General features: G+C 45.1%; 1 protein-coding gene across 4 annotated transcripts in view; it reads right to left on the bottom strand.

Moving 5' to 3' along the window:
- The window catches only part of LOC146871072 (sortilin-like), a 947,375-nt gene that overhangs the window by 677,460 nt on the left and 248,877 nt on the right, over positions 1-21,038 (bottom strand). For all 4 annotated transcript variants that reach the window (XM_085650259.1, XM_085650260.1, XM_085650261.1 and 1 more), the window contains one exon: positions 2,922-2,981. In XM_085650259.1, the coding sequence (XP_085506385.1) occupies positions 2,922-2,981 (60 nt within the window). The remainder of the gene's footprint in view (positions 1-2,921; positions 2,982-21,038) is intronic.

The raw sequence follows: 21,038 nt of genomic DNA, 5'->3' as shown, positions 1-21,038 counted from the left end.
TATAAAATATAATAAGGTAATCCCAATGTTATCCTATGGGAGAGCTGGGCCTTGCAATAGTGAAAACGAATTTAAGAGTTTCTCAGTACCAGGAAATATAAAACTTAAAAGTATATGGCCTGCTTTTTAATTACAGTGGCCGTGGTAAAAGGTTTATTTTGCCAGGTCAAAATGGCAGTTCAACACACAGGCTGTGCAATGGCAGGCTTGAGACATGGTTCGAGGTCTACCTAAGTGGGTGGCCCCACCAGTGCTGCAGGCCCACCAGTAGCACTTAATTTACAGGCCCTGTGCACATGCAGTACACTTTACTAGGGAAATATAAGTAAATTAAATATTCCAATTGGGTATGAGCCAATATTATCATGTTTAGGGGAGAAAGCACATGCACTTTAGCACTGCTTAGCAGCGGTAAAGTGCTCAGAGTACTAACGCCGGCAAAAAAGAAATTCAGGAAAAAGTGGAGGATAAAGGCAAAGGGAGATGACCCTGCAAAAAGGGGCATTTTCCACCAGAGGGGAGTCTGTGAATTTAGACAAATGGCTGGTGGTATGAACAGATGAGCTACAGGAGATTAGGTATTAGTTTGCAGGGGTGTGACTTTTAAAGAAGAGGCTGTTATCTTTGGGATGGTGGTGGGCAATTTGCAGGAATAAAATAATAGGGATTAACGTGAACATGCATGGGATGTAGAGTAGACTAAGTGACAAAGGATTGTAGAGATTGTATGAAGAGTACAATAGCAAAAGGTGGTGGCTGGTGGAATGCTTGCAAAAGTCTCAACCACCGACAAGCACTTGTTAAAGCCTTACAGTCTACTGTGTTTTTTGCCCAGTGGGCATCTCCAAACAGGGAGCAACCCCATTGAAATAAGTCTTGGTCCTGCTCCAGTAGGATGAGTCCAGGCGAACGGCCAGCTTATGTCCCACCTGAAAGGGAAAACAACCAACCGTGGGCCGTTTTAGCCTTGTTGTGCTTCATGAGTGAGGTGCAGCTTGAATGCTATGGCACAGCAAACACAGGACTCATGTTTGGGCAGGGCACCCTTTACTCTTAGATCATCACGTTAAAACAATAAAAGGTGGGTAGATGGTATCGAACTAACACATTCACAGGAATAGGTGCACAACATTCAAATAGATTTGCAACCCAATGAGATGCTGTGGAAGGCCTACAGCTGGGAAGACCAGGTATAGATGTTTACGGACTGCAGGGTTCAGATTATGCGAACAAGGCTTAGAGTGAGAGTAATGGAGTTCCCTTTGGAAGGACTAGCCACCTATGTGTCAGGTGGGGCTCGGTTTGAAAGATCTGGAGAGTATGACAAGTAATGTAGGTTCATGAAGCTCCTTAAGTCAGGGAGGCGGAAGGGTGGTAGTAATGAGAGTAGATTAATAGGCAATTGTCACACATAAGAAACTACTCAAACAAAGAGATTTGTGAGTCTTTGTGGAAGGAGCGAACAAAGGGCACAGCCTGATTTCTGGTGGTTTCTTAATCTAGGAATATTTTCTCAGGTGCCTTTTTTTCCACATAGGCGAGAAAAATTCCAGGTCTTTGCTTCTGACTGAGTTAACTAAGATGATGAGCATTTGACCATGGAGTTTGGGGGCTGCTGTGGAAATTAGGAGAGCTTTCAAAAGAGCTATTTGAGAACATTTGGGACTGGGGTAATGCATCTGAGTTTGCAAGGGTGCCACTGAAGGGACTACTGTTTATTTTGATACGCTTGTCAGCTGAAAGGGTCATGTGCCTGGAGGGCTTGTTTGGAATCTGTGTGTATGTAGAGCTTGATGTTATGAGGAAGTCCAAGCTGAAGTTTGGTATTGGTGGTCAGATTGTTGAAGTACAAGTCCAGACCCCGGTTTTTAAAATGTGTACTGTACAATATTCCTACTGCTCAGTGTATTTGAGAGGGTTGGTGGAGTAGGTTCAGAGGCAAGCTACCACCTCCTGCACATCATGATACCCAGCAGATTGGTCACCTTACACAGACAACCTCTCTCCAGAATGTTCCGTGGAGCCACTGTCTGTGTAGGGCGATCAACGTTCCATATCACTTTGCTGGAAAGTGTGTGAGTGCGTGTGTGTGTGGTGGGGGGGGACTCTTTGTAACTGCAGATACCTCAGAAGGCCTTTATTTCGAGGGGCGAAGGACAATGAGTTGTGGAACATATTTTCTGGGTTTCATCCATGGCGTCCCCAACTTTTTTTTTTTTTTTTTTAAATCAGGCCCGTTTAAAAGATATCTTGAACAGATATTAACCTTTTTTAATGTGATTACAATGTCCTACTATATCGGTGTTCCAATCGCTTAACCACCACCTGAAATAAGCCTTGTCTTGTAGATTTTGCCACCTTTAAAGAAACAGGTGCACAGAGTCAATAACTCTTTTACGGCTGGAAAGAAAAGGGGTCTAATGTCCTGACACAGCAATGGGAAACCATATTGTTCACCATGGACAGTGCCTAGTAACCACCAACTGCCCTGGTACTCAAATGGCCAGTTACTTCTAGAAAAGTGTACGTCACTGCATTGCATTCATATGCAGCATTTTTGTAATTTTTTATCATTTGTGCAAGAAACACTTTTTGCTGAAATGTTCTTGTCACTACTTCATTCATGGCAAGTGTAGGAAACTCAAATTTAAAAACCAAGTGCTGCAGCACTGACTCAGTCCAGTGGAAGGAGCAGAGCACAGTGGGTGTCTGGGCTAAGAAATGCAATATTGTACACTTCTTAATACACTTGCTCGTTGGTCGAGGTTATACACTCATCCCTTGAGTGGGGCAGGTAAACTAGCTCAACAAAGCCCCAGACGACACCATAAAATGATTTGGTCGGTATCAGTTGTAAAATCCAAACTGAATGAATCTCCAATAAAATCTCACTCCCCGTCAACAAAATGCCACATACTCACCCCTGTGCCATCTCCAACCCACGACAGCGAGACTGAGCCACTCAAATCTTCAAAGGTGCGCTGTAAAAACACAAAAAGCAAAAGGCATTAAAACAAATAGATTATAAACTGGCACAAAGGCAAGGAAGCAGTGCTAGAATGGCTGGGATGTTATTGTAGCTGTGAAACAAAGTCACTGACAAAGCATGGGTGCCTGCCCCCTGCGAGTAGTGAGCTCTGCTGGCCTGTATTACAGTGCAGCGCATTTGCAGAGCTGTGATCCCATTGGTACTGTAATAACACATTTTGTTGGGTTAGTCAATTGCTCTGACCCACTAGCAGTGCCGCGGTCTATTTACAGGCAGAGAGCATTTTCGGGGCTTCCGGCCCTTGATGGCTAGTCCATTTGCAACAGAGACACGGATCACGTGTTAGACTTGGCTTCAGTTCCAGTAGGTGGGAGTGGGTGACACGCACCGCACTCTTCTGGGAAAGAGGCCTGTCTGCACAGCTTTAGTCACTCTCCAGGCAGTCACACAATCTGCACTCTGAATAAAGAAGGGCGAGCTTGACAGAGCATAACATGGGCTGTGTGCCTAGACCTCTCGTTGCTGGGGTGGAGTTTGACTACTTGTACAGCACGCACCCGTGCTCCCATAGGCTCCCCATGCCGCTGTTTGACGGGTATGAATAAGCACAATGTTGGAAAATATGTCACAGAACATGGATTTGAGGGCAGTTTAGCATCCTCTTTGCAGGAGGTGGGAAAGCGAAAGGTAAGACACGGCGAGACATGACAGCAGCGAAAGAGAGGAGAGAGCAGGAGGTGAAGATGAAAAATGGCAGGAAAAGATAACACCATACCACGTTACAACAAGCATTTGCAATGCAATAGGTCTCGCATTTTAGAATCTTTGGCCTATTGGTATTGTAAATGACAATGCCTTTAATTATTGCAGGTTTATTAAACACATAAATAAAAGTCACTGTCATTTACAATGCCAATAGCTCAATCTCGCAATTGCGAGACCTGGGTTAGATGCACAGATTTGAAGGGTTTTCGTTTTGCTTTTCATTCCCCCTCCAAGTGGCACCCCGGCTAGTACCCCTATTCCCTCCCTTCTCCTCCAAACAATTCCCTCAAGCCCCACCCCTTCACTCTGACCTCTTAGGTCATCCGATCATTATTTGCCCTACCAGCACAACACAGGCTCAGGGAGCTGTCAGCAGCATTGTCCCACGCCTCCTGGAGTGAACTGCTGACCTCACGCTGTTTGCCTCACCTGCCCCCTGAAACACCTGAGATCGAAATGGCGTGTTTGTGTTTCACCTTGTCCTAATGAATACAATGCATAAGTAAATAATTATGCGGCCCGTTTATTACCTGGTGTGATTGACAGCCGCAACAGCTATTTGTATTATACATTTATTCCGGACATCTTGCGTACAGCATTCAATAGTTTTAGTTGCGCAGTGACGTCACGTAACCTGTTAGCTGTGTATTTATTTGGAAGATTGTGAATTGGCAATTATCTCTCTGAACTAAAAATGCAAATATTTGGGATTGTGCACAGAGACCCCAGCAATCCAAGACTCTAGTGCTGCTGAAATTACACAGCCCAGCTCATCAGCTTCCGCCCCACTCACCTCTTCCAGACATAGGTTAAAACTTTTCACACCCCTGACTAAGTTATCGCCAGATATTCAACAAGTCTGCAGAGCTGCAAGACAAAGCTCAGCAACTCGAGTCTGGGGCTGCAGAACAGAGCTTGGAAAACAGCAAGGTGCACGCTCTGAAGAGAAAACAGACGCAGACATCACCCCTCTTCAAAGTGAAACGAGGAGGAGGGTACATGAAAAGCGAAATGAAGTAGGGGTGTTGCTATGGCTGCAGCCCAAACAACATTGCAGGGCCCGTGAGCGACGAACCGCTCAGCGTGTAGATAATAACAGCGCACAGAGCAGAACATGCGCACGCAGACAATGGTGTCGCCACTAAACAAGCTGAAAGAGACACCGTGATCGTGCGAGCGTGCACATTGGCTGTCCAGACGTAACCTATAAGACACGCCGTGCGCGTGCCCATGTGCTGTCCGGGCCCAAGCAGATGCAGTGCGCATGCACATCGGCTGTCCGGGTGCGCACATGTTTTGTCTCCCTTCGCGCACCAAACCGACACCAATAGTCTCGCCAAGGCGAAGCGGCGCATGCGCTGCGTTCGCTAGGCGAGACCTAATAAAAATGAAGCTCTAGGGTTAAGAGCATTCCTCGCAGACGGAGTACATAACCTATGGTACTAGGCACTGACTACGAGTCCTGCAGTTATAAAATTCTAGATGGAGTGCACCTGCAACCCAGTGTGGTCATCAGTACTGCAATCGCAGGGTACCGTGCAGGCCAGAGCTGCTTACGCAGTACTAAAACAGCAAGGTGTGGAGCAAGCGAAGTTTGAAGTGCTTTGGCAGAGCCGTGTGTGGTTCTCATTACGGTTAGATGTTTTTACAGATCCATACAGAGGTGCACACACAAACCCACATATGGACCAGCTGGGGGTTCTGTGGCTCCAGAATGAAGCAGTGTGACAAAGCAGTGTGGGGTGTCAGTGCTACAGGCTTGGGGTTAAGGTTCACTGACAGATTTGTGCATAGGTCTCAGTGCTGAAACAGAAAATGGTGCTGCATGGCAGGGTGGAGGTGTATAGGCCGCTGTGGGGGAGTCGCTCACTGGTATAATTTTGGAGTGCTGGCCCCTCTGTGTTCGTTACACAAGTCATTAATCCCAGACTCGGTTACGGATGGATGATCCATTTCTACGCTATACCTGGCGAATGTTTTAGACAGTGAGTCCTACAACAAGTTAAAAACTAAATCTAGACTGGATGCTGGTTTGAAAACCGAGCTTACAGATGCGGAATAGTGTTGTATATCTTTCTCAGAAAAGTGTTGTGTAATGGCAATATTAGAATGATCAGGTGGAATCCTCTGTGCGTATCCTGCGTCCTGTTCTATGTGCTGCCGCATGTCTGGTATGCCGATGCACCCTTTATATTTGTAGGAAATCATGTCAGAGTCCGTGCTGCGAATGCCAGTGATTCATGTATCCCAAAGTAATGTCTACTGGGGCTCATCCGCGGGAAGAAGAAACATAAAAGGAGGCGTTTTCATTGTGGACGCTGGTCACTCGGACTGGACCCCCTGGCACTTATATTTTTACAAATTAATCACTGGATGGGAGTAGACGCCTGATGTAGTGGTCGAACAACGCGTTAACAACACGCCCAGCAACCATCTGTCCTCAGCACAAGAGTGTGAAACGAAGGGCTGTGAAGACATGTTCCTAACCAAGGCCTCCCAGGTGGCAAGGGGGGACGAGCCAAGCTTCATGGCCGGCCTGAAAGCGGACACACCACACAAACAAGTCTGAGGTGCCAGCCAGGCTCTGTCATGCAGGTAATTAATGGAGCAGGGCAGAACATAGCTGACATAAGCACAGCAGCGCACGAACAATATACACCAAGAAAAAGAGCGCTGCGTGAAAACAAGCAGCTCATTTTTTCAGCATGCAAGACACACACTGTCAATTAAATCCGGAAGCGTGGCGTCCCCACCAATCAAAAACAACATACACGCCACGCAAACGCAACGGCACTGCGGTGACGGGCACGTCACTACCAAAACTAACTTTCAAACCAACTCCATTTTCCCTTGTTCCCCTTAACCTGACAACATTTATTTCGCAGGCAGGGCTTTAAGTGGGATGAAAAAACTGGGGGACTCTCCAAGGGGCGTGGCCAATGTAATTAGGGGCGTGGCTTAAAGCAGGTAAACTAAAAATCTGTGCTTAGCATAGTGTGCCGCCCGACTTGTTTTTTGCTGTTTCTGTCATTGCATCCAGATATATGATACAACTGACATCATACCTACAACAAGTCATGGCTATTGGCTTTGTCAATGGTTGTTAGTTGTACAAGATAAATAAGCAGTAACTATGGCTTGTACATAATATTGAAAAAGCTTCCACTTGAATCCCTGGTGACACGACGACAACGTTGCTGCTCCTTCGTTTCAAAAAGAGAAGGGAAATACAGCGAGAAAATGATTCTCTTTATAGGATTTCCCTTCCCCTACAACGCTCACCTAGCATGCCATCATGCCGTAACTTCTCTTCTAGTGAGAAGTGGGCAGTGTGACCAGGCGCACATCCATGTGCCTGCTGTCACTGCAGTCCAGAAAACAAGCATTGGCATAGCCAATAGGTCTCGCCTTTGGGACCTTATAAGTGTTTAGTTATCCAGCACAATATGCTTGGTGCAACAACATCAACGGTTGTAAGGCTAAACACGTATAAGGTCCCAAAGGCGAGACCTATTGGCTATGCCAATGCTTGTTGATCTGTGTGTTGGTGTAGTTTGTTCTGCTGTTGGAAAATAGAGAAGCGTTTTAAAATCACATTTGTTATCCAAAAGGCAAAACTATTGGTATTGGCAATGCTTATTAGGACTCACCTACTAGAGAGCGTTTAGCTGCCTGTAAGCAAAAACCTCTGGTGCAGCATACGAAAAGCAAAGGGAAAAGCGTGCAGTGATGGATTCTTAAGGTTTATTGTGAATTATAGAGGCTTGCTTAGTTCTTGGCAGATTAATAGTGAGTCAGTGTGCACCACCTCAGGATTGTAAGATGTCTTCTGCGAAGACCATAATTGACTGAGTTATATCCTTCCATTGCTCACATTTAAGGAAATACATTTTGTTTTTATTTAAGCACTCTCATAGAATGCATGTGTTTACAGGCTATCTCCCTCATGTGATTTTTCCTAGCCCCCAAATTGGACATCGCACCTCCGAGGACTCAGTGTTTCTCCTCTCCTCACCAGTTGCTCTCTCCCTCATGCGTTTTGTCCCGTAACACCTCACGCGCTTAGTGTTCTCTCTTCTACTCCCCATACTGTCCATTTCTTCCTCCTCCTTCAATGTAGTTATTCTTACTCCAGTCATTTACCAAAAAAAAGTATTTTGTTTAGGGGGGGTGAGTGTGGGGGTCCGGCTGCTGTCATTCGTACCAGGCCATATTGTATATGACCCTTTCGGAGATGGTGCGTTCCAAACGGTAACTGTCCAAATAAAAATGCACCCACAGGAAAGCAGTGCGAAGGGTTTTATAAATTGATCTCGCTGTCACCAACCTCTTTTTGTATTGTCCCTTTCTCACGCGTAGTTTGCAAGATGCAGCTACCACCGCTATTTACAAAGCACACAGAACAGAACATAGAGAAAAGAAAGGACTTACTCATCACCTTACATTAAAGTGCGGTCACCATCTTGAAATGTGTTTTACAACATTGACAGACATTAATAAGATCGTGTAGTTGACACTGGTGTATGCCGTAAAGTAATATACAAAAATTAAATTTAAAAGAAATTGTATGGTATGCCTAACAACAAACAAAATGAATTTGCTTATCCAAGATGACTAGAAATAATTTTTTCAAGACCGAAAAAGGTGCTTGGACATCAAAGATTTTGATAGAAAAACAGACATTTGAGGTGAGCAGATCTAGAGTGTCGCTGAAGTTGCGAGTGCTCCATACAGGAGCTGCTTTCCACCTAAACTTGAGAACTACCCAGAGTTCTCTGCTTCTTTTTTGCATAATGTATTCGTCACTCTATGCCTGAAAGGGTATTTCTTTGACTTATACTGGGTGCTCCCTTGTGTCTGGACAAAGCTATACCTCTCGGAAGAGCTCTAATTAGAGCGAAACACTGTGTCAGGGGTTGCTTTTACTCATTTCAGGTTGGCTTGATTGGTATTTTACCAACTCAAAGCTGTAATACTGTGCCTGGAGTGGTAATTGGCTTTTGTCATTTTACAGCTCGGCAAGGACAGCACTGTGCTAGTCCTATGCTTAAAGACTTTGCTGTACAAATGGCAAAAGACTTTGTCCTTTTCTATCTCGGCGTGGATGGCACTGTGCTAATCCTATGCTTAAAGATTTTGATAGAAAAACAGACATTTGAGGTGAGCAGATCTAGAGTGTCGCTGGTGTTGAGAGTGCTCCATACAGGAGCTGCTTTCCACCTAAACTTGAGAACTACCCAGAGTTCTCTGCTTCTTTTTTGCATAATTTATTCGTCACTCTATGCCTGAAAGGGTATTTCTTTGATATATATATATATAGATATATATATGTATTTACATTGGTAACCCAAGTACAAACATGACCAAATCAATGCATCAAAACACTGCCAGTGCAAATTAGTGATTGTAATTCCATGTGTTTATATACAATAACACTTTAAAATCTCTGTTGTAGTGAGCGTTGTGGATGACGCAGAGCACGGGGAAAAGTTGTACATGTGAAAAGTTGCACAAGAACAGAAAATATGTTGCAGGCTGAATCCAAGTATCCTGCAGGAGCATGGATTGGGGTGTCTCCAAGACGTCCAGTGTTCTCTTTACTCACCCCGGTCTATTTTCAGTTGACTTTTCGACCCTAAATGTCAGAACAAATCGTAGATCTTTTCGGGACCGGCATCACCAGTCTACTTTTTAGATACAAAGAGGGCAGGAAGCCTGGCGTCTGAAAAGGCCCAGTCGAGATAGGAGATGGCAGCTGCATATAGACCGTTGCATATTGATCATTCAGTAAAATAAGTTCTGGAAAGACAGTAGATAAGTGTAAAGACATTTGACCCCCTTCTGTGTCTTTGGAGATCGCGTTGCTATTTTTAGGTCTCGCCTACGCAGTGCGCAAGCGCTGCTTAGGAAGGACCTCTTGGAATCGCTCAGGACTTTTTGGGAAACTCGTGCATGTACTGCACTGTTCTCAATGAGCCCTCGTGCATGTGTATCGTTTACTTTGCAGGAGCGAGCAGCGGCGCCATCTGTTTGCAATTATCGCGCCCACCGCTGCTCGCTCCCGTAAGGTAAACGCTGCACGTCGCTTTAACTTTCGCGGCCGTGGGCCGCGCTTGTCTTTTTTAATAGCGTATATTGGTTGCTAAGGACGCGTGAGCGCGCTTGTTAATTATTGCTTTCTGCCTGTCGCCTCTTGCACCCTTCTGCTTGTTTACTTTGTCAAAGATTTGGGGAGTTCAGTTCAAGGGACCATTAACTTTTAAAACTTTCATATTTTCATTGGATAATATTCGTTTTGCTTTTAAAAATATAATTACAGCATTTATTCGAAGAAAACAATGTAATGGATGCAGGGGGTACACACTGCTCACAGATCTACTACCTGCATCAAGGAAGATGGCAGATCTTACTTTTCATGACACCTAGCTGAAAGTTTTCTAGCAGTGCTTCGGCTGATTGGAGAGAAACACCAAACTCAGACTTGAGTCATGATGATGTATTTGGATTAAGGTCAGAAGGTGACGCCATGTTGTGGAAGACCGCATATTCCTTCTACAAAGTCATTATCATGAAAACTGTTAAAGCAGTCAATTCAGCTGATGTGATCCATGACTACAACTCCCAGAATGCATCGGCGGTGTGAACTGAAAGTCCGTGACTGGAAGGCAGTGTCCGATGCATTGTCTTGTGTTCTTGGTAATGCACTGCCTTTTGAGGACCTTTACTTGGTGGCTCGTGGCTGTTGGGTGCCTTCCTCCGTGTGCTCCGCCACTCCCTGCCTCGCTTTCCTCGGAAGCCCCGCCATGAATGCACGAGCCTCCTGCATAGTGCTTTATTTGCGGCCTTTGATGTGGTGTGTTACCGCCCGCCTAGAAGGGATGGCACACTTGCCACCTTCCCTGTCCCTCCCCAGGGGGACTGGTCTTAACTCCCTCTCACTTCATTCAGTACAGCATTGAGTGCAAGTCTGACTACCTTTGAGGTCTTATTCTCTTGGTTTATGGGGAACGAGGTGGTATATGTTTAAGTGCTTTGCACCTTCACTTGCACATCCCAGAAACAAGGGGTAGTTTCTACCATTGGCCTAGAGACCAAATTTCAGAGCCAAGTTCATCTGGACATAGACAGATGTGGCATAAATACCGAGACACCGATCAAAGTTCAAATGTGACTGGGGCCTGACTAAAAGGCGAGACTGATTTCATTCTAAAATTAGTAGAAAGGCATTTAACGCGGGAATAAAACGTTAACTGTCGCTCCGGTTAACAAGCAAGCCAGGATAGAAAGAATTATAAAACAAGCATTTGCAATGCAATAGGTCTCGCATTTACGCGAGTTGGAGCTATTGGCATTGTAAATGACAATGCGTTTTATTTAGGTTTCAAAAACCAAAACATAAATAAAAGGCATTGTCATTTACGTCAATAGCTCAAACTCACGTAAATGCGAGACCTGTTGCATTGCAAATGCTTGGTTTTTTTTGCATCTTTTATATAGCGCGAACTCGACCCGAAGGTATTGGAGCGCTGTACATGAGCACCGTATTTACATACATATTCAGGCACGGGGAGATTAAGTGATTTGCCCAGAATCACAGGATGTGGACGCGACCTCGAGGCTCGAACCCTGGTTTCCTGCACCAAAGTCGGCAGCGCAGCCGACGGACCACATCCCCTCCCTGGCACATATGTCCTTTGCTGGATTTTGGAGAAGGTGGGGGCAGGGCAGAACCATTCATTGGGGACAAAGTAATTCACTTCAGGGGCAAATAAGGTACAGTTATACTCAGGGTCGAACTATCAATAGTACAGCGCAGGGATGTATTTTCTATTGGTGCAAATGCACCAGGCCCAGCGGTCTAAGTACTCCACTGAGCCCTGATAAATGCTGTATTTCACGGTTCACAGAGTGACTATGGGGCCCTTTCCTTCCTTACATTAGGGCACATGACACAGTGGCTACCGACTGGCATAGCCGTGTTAGAATCACAAGGATCCAGTGGTGTGAAGGGCCCGCTTCACCCAAATTATATATATTTTAAACGTGGGGATGGAGGATTTTGTTAATTTCCTGCGTTAGGACATATTGCACCTCTAGGCCAGAAGCTGGCTTTACCCATTCCATTAGATTCAAACCAGTGCACAGCTGCCAAGCGTCTTTCTCCTATCATGTTTGACATCATTAGTAAGTCAGTCATCAACACATTGCTTTCTGGGAAGTGTAGTTCCACTTAGTTCGAAATGGTGACTGAAAAATCATAGCATGTTAAGTACTGCCGGCTAAATCAAATTTTTTTTTTTTTAAAAGAATGGCTGATGTCCATTTTACATTGCTGTATGGCCCTAAATACCGCCACACAACTTACTGCTGCGGCAGCAGTGCTGCCACTGTAAGAAAGCGCGTCCTGTGTGCTCAGGGGTAAAATAAAGCGCGACCGGATGGAGCCCAGCCTGGCCCTTCAATGCAGCAAACACAGGATCAATTCGCCTCGAGTGAGGCAGCCCGAGCTCTCCAATCAGGCATGTGATGACAAGAGCAGCCCAGTGCAGAGATTGGGGAATGCAAGGGTCACATGTTTTCAATATCCCCTTCATCTTTTTTTTTGTTTGTTTTTATCTCCACCCCTTCGTCACTTGTCAGTGCTGCCCGACCGCAATCAATCAGTTATTTGTCAGCCCCTGTCAATCCGCCCTTGATTCATGTCAGCTTTTGTTGCTGATTACAAGCCTGGTGTGACTCGAAGGAAGAGAGAGCGGTGGAGGGGAGAGCGCCGAGAAGTCTCCTTACAAAAGAGCCTTTCAATTTAAGGAAATAAATCGTTCTCAGAGTAAATATCAATTTGTATGCACACAAAAGGCGGACCTACTTCATTTAGCTCCGGCGACCCGGACAACCCCGCGCTGCACTCCCTTCCGGTGCCCAATTTTAATTAAGAGGGGGCATTCCTTTTATTTAGGAGGATAAAAAGTCCATATTTGTTAGGTGTTTACAATATTTCTCGCGGTCTTGATGAAACGCTCTCTTTGGACTCTTGTGCGCGCGTGTGCGTTGCTTCTCCTTCATCTCGCGGCCGTCAGTCAGCGTTGGCGCGGGAGGACTGTTTAAAAACAGATGGAAGATTGACAACACGGAGCGGTGCTCGAATGCCAATACTGACAGGATGAACAAATGACTGCCCGGGATCAAAGGCAGGGCCGGGGCCATTCATTACGGCCCCGAGTATTTCTGCACAATTACAGCCTTCTCACTTCGGATATTATATTGATCGCCGATGCCTCGAGCAGTTTTATCACAAGCAAACAACTTATTTGTTGTCAGTGACTGTGTACGCAACTCCTAGCCCCGGCTGATTGGGGGGGGGGGGGGGGTAAATATTTCCCGCAACAATATTTTCTGTACCATTGCCTGAATTGTTTTTAGGGACCGGCTTTTCCACCAAAGCAAAAACATACGGGGCAGAGGCCAGGAGGCAAATGTTTGTTATGCGACAACTTTCCCTTCTTCTCTTTGCGCAAACAAATAAAGCAGTCGTGCCTTGGTGAATTTGTTTACAAACCAGCTCATGTTGTGTGTCTCTTATGGGTTCCATATGATTAAAATGTATATATTTTCTGCCTGAACACACATAATAGTGCCTTAACGGGTCTGTAAGCACCGTGTCTTTCGGTTGCATACAGTCAACAAGGTTCAAAACAAATAGGAGATTATGACATGACTGTTTTAGAAATCACGTTTTCTTTTTCCTGGCGGCCTGAGGTCACAGCAGAGCACTGGGAGGAGTCTGGGCTGAGGCGGCGGCTCGGCTCAGCTGGAGCCGCCGCGCTGCGACAAGAATCGGCTTCCCGCGAGGAGGCAGCGTGGGAGTTCTGTGTGTGCTCTGCCAGCCCCGTAAATCCTTGTAAAACTGAGAAAGTCACCCTACATTTACAAGGCGAAGCCGAGAAGCCCCCACATATGAACGCGGTAAGGAGGCGGGGGAGAGAACCGCAGTTAGAGTGTTGTGACCTGGAGGTGAGTTCTGATTTGAGAGCAACCACCGTGTAGTGAAAGGAAAACAAGCCCGGCGGAGCGTCGCGCGCGCGCTTGGGGGCGGGGGAGCACATTCCAGGCGGGGGAGCGGACCCTTTGAGGTGCTCCCAAAAGGCAGATTGCATGGCGGCACGATGCGCGTGATTGTGTGTGTGCTAGCCATGCAATCCGCTTTTTGGGAGCACTTTTCAAACCCGCTTTCTATAGTCTCGCTTTGCGATCGCTTACGCGATAGCAAGGTCGAGACCTAAAAAATAATAGGGCAGCACATTTTAACAAAGCACACGGGTAGGATGGTATTTCTAAGATCCTAAAATGGTGGCGTGTAAGACTGTATACAGTACACCGAGGGATAGCCAAGCTGTCGGTGTCCTGTGAGGACTTGCTCTGTTGTCTCAGAATGAGCTTCGACAGTGGTTCCATCTTTCCAAAAAGGTTCGAGCCCTACGACTGCAAGATTGGTATAATTTGTGACGGGTGAGTCTGCCCTCTAATTAAATAAACCCGTAAGATGGGTGCGTTATAAGAAATGGGTCTGCAGCGAAGCCTCATGATTGTTTCAAGCACACAGACCAACAGAGAGACTGGCTACTTAAACAGTGCTTGGAAGTATGATTGATTGGCGCTTCAAGCTGTTCCCAATCAGTTGTTTGCAGCGGACCTTGATAGCCCCTTCCTCAGGGACCATCTAGTTTGCACCCGTATCTAGTTCCGGTGTTGTGTAATATCTGGTATCCCCTCGGGATCATGTATCCCCTGCGCTTCGGCTGTCTTCAGAGCTCTGCCCTCTTGGCCAGCTCGGACTGCTCTAATGTAGCCACGCCACCTCAAGGCGAGTGGCATCTCAAGCCCGGCTCGGCAGACAGAAACAGCAGAGGATGGCTCGTAAAGAATTCTATTACAGGACTGGAGGCTTCGGATTATGCTGCTCTTTCTTTTATTTCCTACTCACAGCAGCCAATGAAAAACGTTTTGTATGCAAATACAACTACATTTCCCATGATGCTTGTCTATACATCACATCCTGTATAGCCCTATAAGAGCCACTGTATCCTGTTTCTCCTCCTCTTACTTTGCTGCTCACGCAGAAAGTTAAGTGCTCAAGAATTATACTATGTTTATTGTCTAATATTGACTGTTTAATTGATTATAACCCTTATTGTGGGGAGTGCTTGCACGCTTATCGCACTGGATTAATGTTTTTACTGTTTTTGCATTTGTGGGCGCGATGTCGCGCTGTGTTCCGTCAGTGCTTGGCGCTGGTTGCGGAGTGCTCTGGCACCAGCGCTCGTATCGCGCTGTGTTTACCGAGCCTCCGGCAGTGTTGCAAGGCTCCTGCTGGGAGCGGTTTGAGACTTGGTGCGCTCCCCGCCGGGAGCAGCGCATCTCTCTGACGCGGGCGGCCTGATCGGGCTTCAATTGAGTTCCCGCTGGCTTCAAAGTGCCGCGCTGCCACCGGCAGCGTTTTCCTTTTCTGTTTCTATACGCCCCCATTGCCGGTGCGTTTGCTACAAGAAGACCTCCCTCGATAGCGTGCTTTCTTGGTTATAACGAATTAATGTGGTATAGTGGCTAAGGTCTCTGACTCCTGTTCCAAAGGTTCAGGGTTCGAATCCAGGTTCTCCTGGTTGTATTTTCAGAGTTCAAAAAAAATTGTCTTTACATTTAACTTTATATTTAAATTTGAATCTGTCGAATTTTAGGCTTGGTATATCTATGATGAATGTTTGTCACCATTCAATACTACCCTTGCTTGTGTGTGCGTGTTAGCGCTAATAAGTTTGGCCCACCTGGGCCCAGAATAAGGTCGCTGACCTTGCTTGCTGCGTAACTAATTGGGCATGCGCGCGATCAGCGTAAAAAAGACTTGGCCCGGCCGAGCACAGAATCAAAGCGCTCCCACAAAGAGCAGCGATACTGCGCTGTCGTTGGCAGTGTTCCAAGTGAGTCACTGTGGCCCTGTGGTTACGGTCTGTGACTATTACTCAAGAGGTTACAAGAGGCACTGTGGCCTAATGGTTAGGTTCTTAGACTTCTACTCTCAAGTGACTGTTCACAATTCTGTGGTTTCTGAATTTCCTTACTCCTGGCACTTCCATATAGTTGTTTCTGTTCGCTGCGCGGTCTCGCGCTTAACCGCCAAAGGCTTTCCCTAGTGGCCGAGTGCGGTTATGGAGCCATACCGCTCCGATGTGCGTAGCCCACTTGGGCTACTTTTGGACGCTTTTGGCCTACGCACGTCGCACGTGTCCCAAGTCTGCTCCGAGGTTCATAGTGCCTCGTATTTTTACATGGAGCAATTTTTCCTTGTACGCCTTCCCGGCTGCAACAATAGGCTGGCCCTTGGAGTGCGCACACGCTCCTGGTAATTCAATATGGCTTGACGCCCTTGGAGCTGGAATAATTTAGACTACAGCATTGCTGAGGAGCTTCTACATTATTATGTTTCAATTCTCTTGTGCATAGAGTTGGCTCCACCTCTACTCCTCCATGACGCTGTGCTTTGCACTACAATATTGAATACAGACACCCTTGGACACTGCGTGGGTGGGATATAAGGAGGATGTGATCTATTCCAAGGGAGCGCACAAATCTCCTAGGATAGCTTTGTTGACGCTCGGGGTCCCCACATCCTGGAGTCGCTCAAGAGGGCCTCAGAAATGACAGTCCCGAGCTCGGGATAGCGAGCCTTGATTGACGCCCAGCATCATTAAGTGACAAAATACTTGGGCATGTTTTTTCTTCCTACCTCATTCGACCAGACGGATATTGGCCCGCGCCCGTTCGACGGAGCTTCAACAAGACACAATAGATTGCAATTAGGGCGCCTCCTTCCTTCTTACTAGTAGTAAAATAAATCACAGAAAGGGTTTACCCGGACCTGGCAGGGATGCCAGGACACACTCCTAGGCATAGCCGGACACAAACAGCGACAGGCTTTTGTATAACGCCTTCTGCGTCATCTCTTCCAAGAGACGCCAATCCTTTTCATAAAGATGGCCAATTTTGACGTCATGACTGCGCTGGCCTTGGGCGACGGATCCTCTTGGGGACAGTTTCGCTACTGGACGTCTATAATATATATACATGTTTAGCTTGTTGGTTTTTCAAGATGCCGGTCCTTTACGGACCGTTTCGGGATTTCTACTAGAATTATCAATTCCTTTCATTTTATCTGTTTCTTCAATTAATGATCAAGACAATAGTAATTTATTCCTTTCCCAACATATTCAACAACTCTTTAGCGTTCAGGAGGGCGTCCAGGTTTCGCCTTTTTTCCCTTCCCATCGTTCGCTGCTGTTCCGATCGGAACGGAGGGTTGGGGTACTTGATTTTTCTTCCGGGCTCCCTTCAGCTCTCTAGTGTTTCACCAAGTTGATGTAATAGGTAATTGTTCCCTCCAGGGAACAGGGCATTCTCCTACTCAACTTTCCTGACATCTGATCCCCTCTTCGGATTCCGTTTTTCCTTCGGGCATAAAAAATGTTACGGGTATATCCCGGCTATAACTTTGATATACTTATGTTTCTTGAATTAGACCTTTCCAGGATTATCTCGTTCAGCTAGGTCTTATACATTCCAAATTAAGGGATCTCCAAAGGTAGCCCATACCGATGTTATCCATGCAGATGGTTCCATTTTGGGCGATTGCCAGAGTAGTGGTGCGATTAGCATTGTTTATCAAACAGTCTTTCCTGCCTCACCATTAATTTTGGGTCCTTTTCCCCCCAATCAGGTCTCTTGACACATCCTACTCGCCATGCGTAATATCTTGGCAGTGGGAGCTATCAACCAGTTAGAGTGTACGAGGTCCTCTTTCTAGTGCAGTTTGTTATCAGATTAGGTCATTGCAGAGTTCACTCCACGACAGCCCAACAATCAGTGATTGTAAGCCTTTTAGGGTTCTTGTTCAACAGACCTTTTAGCGGCAGGACTAATTTGTCAGTTGCAGACACTTCAACTGGAGACCAGATCCATTGAAATAAAATGTTGTATGCCTTATCCCACGACTGTCGGTGTGACTGAACTATGCTTCCCTCCATTTAATCCAATGTTTTGGAAAAGGGGACGCATATCACGCCAATTAGCGGAGGCGATCTTAGCAACTCTCGTATGGAAGTCTCCATCTTGTTTTCCAGTGCTCCTTGTGGCGGGTTTCGACCCGCTTAAAGTGCTCCGTGACCCATTACAATATTCCAGGGTCCTCATGCAGAAGTGCTCGCTGGTAAATTGGGGCAGTTGTCTTTTATGATAGACGAAGGAGCTGTAGCTCGAAGGTAAGTCTTGTACCTTTGGTGGCACAGGGCCCGGTTTCGCATCCTGCCAATGCTGTTAAAGTATCCCGAGCTGGTAAAAAAAAAATGTTTTTCAATCAGTTGTCTTTTATGATATAAAGGTTTCCCGGCAACAACGGAACTTGCCAGATTTCGGTCACGCTGCTGGCGTTCATTTATAAACCTGAGCCTTTCACTCGAACACAATACTTCTAGACATGGGAAGGCCGGGTTCGTTGTGAAGTACACAACGCGTCATTTCTATGGGAACTGTTTTTCCCTGCATGGTGAAGGTTTTATCAGAAATAATTTCATAGGGATTTGTGTAGCGTTCGCTTCACAACGGCCTTTTGGCTGTTCTGCAGGTCATTCTCGGTTAAAGGCAAATTGGTGGGCTTGCGCCGGTATTCTGGTAGTTATTGAAAGGTGATAGGGTAGGGAAAAACCCCAGCCCAGAATATTCCTCTCTGTGGGATGTTCTTGCTTCCTAATTTGATAAATGGCCAAATAATACTATGTGGACAAGGAATCGATTATCGTCAAGCTGTTACGTGGCCTTTCTTCCGGTCGGTGTTCCTACGACGTGAAAAGCCCTTGACTTTGCAGGTACAGTATCTTCTTCAGGAAGTTTAATTTACAAGTACTGTCAGGACTACAGCTTGTCAAGTCCTGTTATATATTGAGTTTTTCCCAACTAATGCAATTTATGTGTGGTTCCATGCCTTACGACTTACACGAGAGGTACTCTGACTTTACGATCTGAGGTTTGATATAATCGTTCACATTACAGAAACCTTTTAAATATGTGTCTGTGGCTATGATAGCCAGGTGGTTGTAGGCAGTTATGCCATAAGACAATATTCATATCAAATGTTTGAGGCTCAGTCTGTTCATGGTGCCATAGCTCTTATATATTGTATGATGATTTCCAATGTTCAGGATTTTAAAGATCCACTGTTTGATTTTCTCAGTTTCTGTTTAAACAGTTTATTATAAACCGGTGGTGCTATGACTGTAGTTGTGTTTGATAAGCGTTAAACTAGCATAATCCGAAGCCTCCGGTCCTGTAATAGAATAAAAAATTAGCTAGCATTCGCGCCAAGAATTTTCAATTCTATTAAGGACACGGAGGCGAGGATTATCCCACCCGGTTTTATAACAATGTTGGTATTAATTGCCCACCCGCATATATTTGTTATTCTGTATAAGCAGAAGTTATGGGTTTTTCCCTGTCTCATCCTTTCAGGTTCTGGGAAAAAAGACAGAGCAGAAGTACTTCTGACTTAGAAGACAAACTTTCCAGTTTGGTTATGGTTCTTCCACATTGGAGCATGATCCTTGGGACTCATGTTCTTTATTTTGGACTGCAATTGTTAATGTTTTTCACCGACAAGGTTCGAGAAAAGAAAGAGGAGAAACAGGATACAGTGGCTCTTATAGGGCTATACAGGATGTGATGTATGGACAAGCATCATGGGAAATGTAGTTTTATTTGCATACAAAACGTTTTGGCTTACTGTGAGTAGCAAATAAAAGAAAGAGAAGCATAATCCTCGCCTCCGTGTCCTTAATAGAATTGAAAATTCTTGGCGCGAATGCTAGCTAATTTTTTATCCTTCTGCAGTTTTATTAATAAAGTATGTCAGTAGCCAAGCGTGATAAATCTAGTAAAGACTACAGGAGAGGCGCCTACCTAGAGCTTGTGCTCTGCACAGGGGCACTTTAGCATGTGCACTGAGGCAGAGGATGTAGACAGGAAAATAAAATGGATCAAAGTGAGCGATCTCAAATTTTGCTATAAGAGCCAGTGAATATTGTTCACTCAAGGAAAATGTGCAAAAGATTGCATTTTATAAACATGAATCTAAAGGACTTTGGTAAAAAAAAAATGCATTTAACTTTTATTGATTTTTTCTTTCCTTTTTTTCTTTCCTTTTTTTCTTTTATCCTGTCCTCCTTTCCATCCATCTTTAATGCTTTCTATTAACATTAATTTATATTTTTTGCATTCTTCTTTCATTCCTCTCTCATCTTTCTTTCTGTCTGTCCATACTTTTCGTTCCATCTCTCATTGTTTATCTTTCTGACCTTGTTTATATTAAATGTCATTTACTTTCCGTCTTCCATCCTTTTTGTAATCCATTATTTTCTTGTTCCTTCTGTTCTTATCATCCTTTCATCCTCCCTTCCCCCTTGATTGTATCCTTATTATGTATTCCTTCAATGTAATACTTCCTCTTTTTTTCCTTCCTTTGCCCTTACTTCTGTCTCCCATTTCTTCTTTCCATTATTTCATTCTATTTTCCAGCTCTCCTTATTTCTTTTTCTCTTTCCATTTTACTTTTTATTTGTTCGTTCCATCTTCTTCATTCGTCCTTTTTTTTATTTATTTCCATCTTTCTTTCTTCTTTTGAGCCTTTTTCCATTCTGCTCCCTTTTTATTTTCTATCTTTCTCTTATTTGCATTGTATTCTCCTTCCTTCATTCCACTCTCTCACATTATTTGCTCTGACTTATTTTTTCTTTACCGTTTACATACTTTCTCTTTCTGTCACTGTTTTTTTGGCTACTTTTGCAACCCTTGACCCCATCACACACCTGTGTCATGGTAATTATTCTTCCAGTACTACAAAACACAGATGACAGATAAAAAGGGGCCATAAAACAATGTATTCAGCCCTACTGGCAACCCCGCTTAGGCGGATATTCACTACGCCCTTGCTCTGGGCGCTTCTTTAAGCGCACGTTGTTAGAATTGTTCATTGTAGGCCTCAGTCATGAATTGCAGCACTCGTTTTCAGAAGTATTGCAGGATTGTTCACACATGCATTGCAGGAATTGTTTGTTTGCATAAGCATTGCAGGAAATGTACACACAGCCATTACAAGAATTGTTTATGGAGGCATTGCAGGGATTGTTTATTGTTTGCATAAGCATTGCAAGAAGTGCCTACATAGGCATTGCAGGAATCATTTACAGAG

The sequence above is a fragment of the Triturus cristatus genome, chromosome 1_1 (assembly GCF_964204655.1).
Source record: "Triturus cristatus chromosome 1_1, aTriCri1.1, whole genome shotgun sequence".
Lineage (NCBI taxonomy): Eukaryota > Metazoa > Chordata > Amphibia > Caudata > Salamandridae > Triturus > Triturus cristatus.
The sequence above is the reverse complement of the archived record's forward strand: the minus strand, read 5'-3'. Positions and strand labels throughout refer to the sequence as shown.